The following is a 2,500-nucleotide window of genomic DNA, read 5'->3' on the forward strand; positions in this document are numbered from 1 at the left end:
TTGATTTTGTTATGTTATGATGATTATTTATGGATTATCTGTTCTTTTTGAAAGTTTATAAATGGCTTCAGTTTAAGGGGCTTCCATGTTGGATAATTGTTTCTCAGGCCAGACTGAAAGGTCTTTCAGGCAGGTAGGCACAGGCTTAGTTTTCAATGAAATGTATAGGTCCTATATTTTTTGCAATAGTTTTTTTGTTATCAATGTTTCAGTTGTTACACATTTGCATGAAGTGAGGGTAAATGTCCAGAATAAGGCAAGTGAATAGAAAAAACTAAGTACTTTGTGGTCTTTATTATCATAACCTATTAGTATGAAAAATATGTGCAAAGTAAAGGCAAAACCACAATTGCTTATCAAAGTCTGGGAATCTGTCTGTATAGAGGAAGGCCAGCCATGCTATGGCCTCTTTTTTGATATAGCCAAGGCAAACAAACTTCCATATTCTAGCTTGATAGTTTGTTGTTTGGGGTGTGAAGTGTGAAACCTTTGGTAGTCCTTGATGTGGGCTTATTCTGTACATTTACTTGAGTTAATGAAAACATGTATAAGAGGGCATGAACAAGTTTCTCCTTTTGGTGTCGTGCACAGTTGCAGAACTTGATTATGAACAGACATTTCTTGTAATCCTTATACACTTTGAATCTAGTTTAAAGGTATTTGTGAATAAGGAATGTTAATTTTTAAACCTTTTTTTTTTTTGCTTGCATTGGTTATCTTGTTTCACTAAGTGCATTGGTATGCTTTAAAAAAATATGATCGGAGGGATAGGAAGATTTCATTTTAAGGCTTGAATCAGTTCAAGTATTTGCTAATAGGTCCCAAGTACTGAAAACCCTCATTCATAACATGTATTATACAACAACACAAACTCTTTAAATGGTGTTATGGATGGATTATGTTGTAGAAAGATGTGGATATGGCATGTGTATGTTGTAGTAGGTTAAAATACACAATTATGTCCATATTTCCAGAATATAAGCAAAATTAGCACAGATTAAAGCTGTTGTGGCACAATGCTGCTATAGTGTCGGAACTGTGCCAGACAAAAATGGAGAGTTCTTAAGACCATTGCTTTATTTGTTGCATGTGATAAGACCTCTCTAGACATTTGGTTTTGCAAACACCATAAATAGAATTGCCCCTTTGGCATAGATTTGAAAGTTAATTTTCATTCTGTTCTTGCAGATGGTTGACTTTGAAGATGCACAAGGAGCCCCCAAGGGGGAGGTGGAGGCCCCTGAACTGCCAGAGATCAAGCTCTTCGGCAAGTGGTCCCTTGATGAGGTGCAGCTCAGCGACATGTCCCTCCAGGTTAGTTTCAGGAAGCATTTGGTGGAAGCAGTATAATTACTTGTAATTTTACGTATTGTCTATAATTGTTAATTATATTTATGTAGAGAAGATTTTTTACTTTATATTGCTTTTACAGGATTATATTGCTGTGAAGAAGTACTATGCCAAGTACCTCCCCCACTCAGCTGGACGCTATGCTGCCAAGCGTTTCCGCAAGGCCCAGTGCCCCATTGTGGAGCGCCTGACCAACTCCCTCATGATGCACGGTCGCAACAACGGCAAGAAGCTCATGGCTGTCCGTATTGTCAAGCACTCTTTCGAGATCATCCACCTCCTAACTGGAGAGGTTAGTAGTTCCCTCGCTGCAGGTTTTACATCTGTGGAATGCTACACTTTCTATGTTTGTCTTCAAAAGATTGGAGTCAGGTTCTTCATTTGTGAAATATGCAAAATCTAATGGAAAAAAAATTACTAAAACTCGAGTAATTGCCAAATGTGAATAGGTCTTATCCTTTTTTTATTTTTGTAGAACCCAGTCCAAGTTGTCGTGAATGCCATCATCAACTCTGGTCCCCGTGAGGACTCCACACGTATTGGTCGTGCTGGTACTGTCAGACGTCAGGCTGTCGACGTGTCCCCACTGCGTCGTGTCAACCAGGTAAGAATGTTATTAACAGCTTGTCGTGAGAGATATTAGGTTTATGATCCATATCAATAAAAGATATTGAAAATTTAGAATTACTACTTGCATGTAACCATAAGTTAACGTGCTAATGTAAAGGCCAGTTGAGTTTTAAAGACTTTAATGCTGAGAATGTTCAATGTCCATTGTTTTTCTTAACTCGTAAAAGGATCTATATAAGTACTTAGTCATAATGGAGGACTAGTTCCTAACCTTACCAGTTTACCTGCATTGCATTAATGTTCTGAAAAGTTGTTTTATTACAATTACTATGATAACATTGCTAACAATGATTATGAAACTTTCCTGAAAATCAATGAATGGGGTTAATAGGCAAGATCAGGTAGGCATTGTAGTTTTCCAGGTAAATAAGCACTTAAAAAAAAGAAGTGGATATGTACTTGCTATAACATCCCCAAAATTACTAAAGCAATACTTACTAGACAAGTTATGAAAAATAAGTGTTCACTCAAAGTTTACATCTTGGACTTTAGTGATGAAATTTGAGATAATTGGATTAAT

General features: G+C 36.8%; 1 protein-coding gene across 4 annotated transcripts in view; it reads left to right on the forward strand.

Moving 5' to 3' along the window:
- LOC122251976 (uncharacterized) overlaps window positions 1–2,500 on the forward strand; it is a 4,655-nt gene that overhangs the window by 1,494 nt on the left and 661 nt on the right. For all 4 annotated transcript variants that reach the window (XM_043014244.2, XM_086544376.1, XM_086544375.1 and 1 more), the window contains exons 2-4: window positions 1,189–1,314; window positions 1,433–1,642; window positions 1,826–1,954. In XM_043014244.2, coding sequence (XP_042870178.1) covers window positions 1,189–1,314; window positions 1,433–1,642; window positions 1,826–1,954 — 465 coding nt within the window. The remainder of the gene's footprint in view (window positions 1–1,188; window positions 1,315–1,432; window positions 1,643–1,825; window positions 1,955–2,500) is intronic.

This window comes from Penaeus japonicus, unplaced genomic scaffold, assembly GCF_977035675.1.
Source record: "Penaeus japonicus unplaced genomic scaffold, GWHDUDI00000001_assembly GWHDUDI00000015, whole genome shotgun sequence".
NCBI classification, from domain to species: Eukaryota; Metazoa; Arthropoda; class Malacostraca; order Decapoda; family Penaeidae; genus Penaeus; species Penaeus japonicus.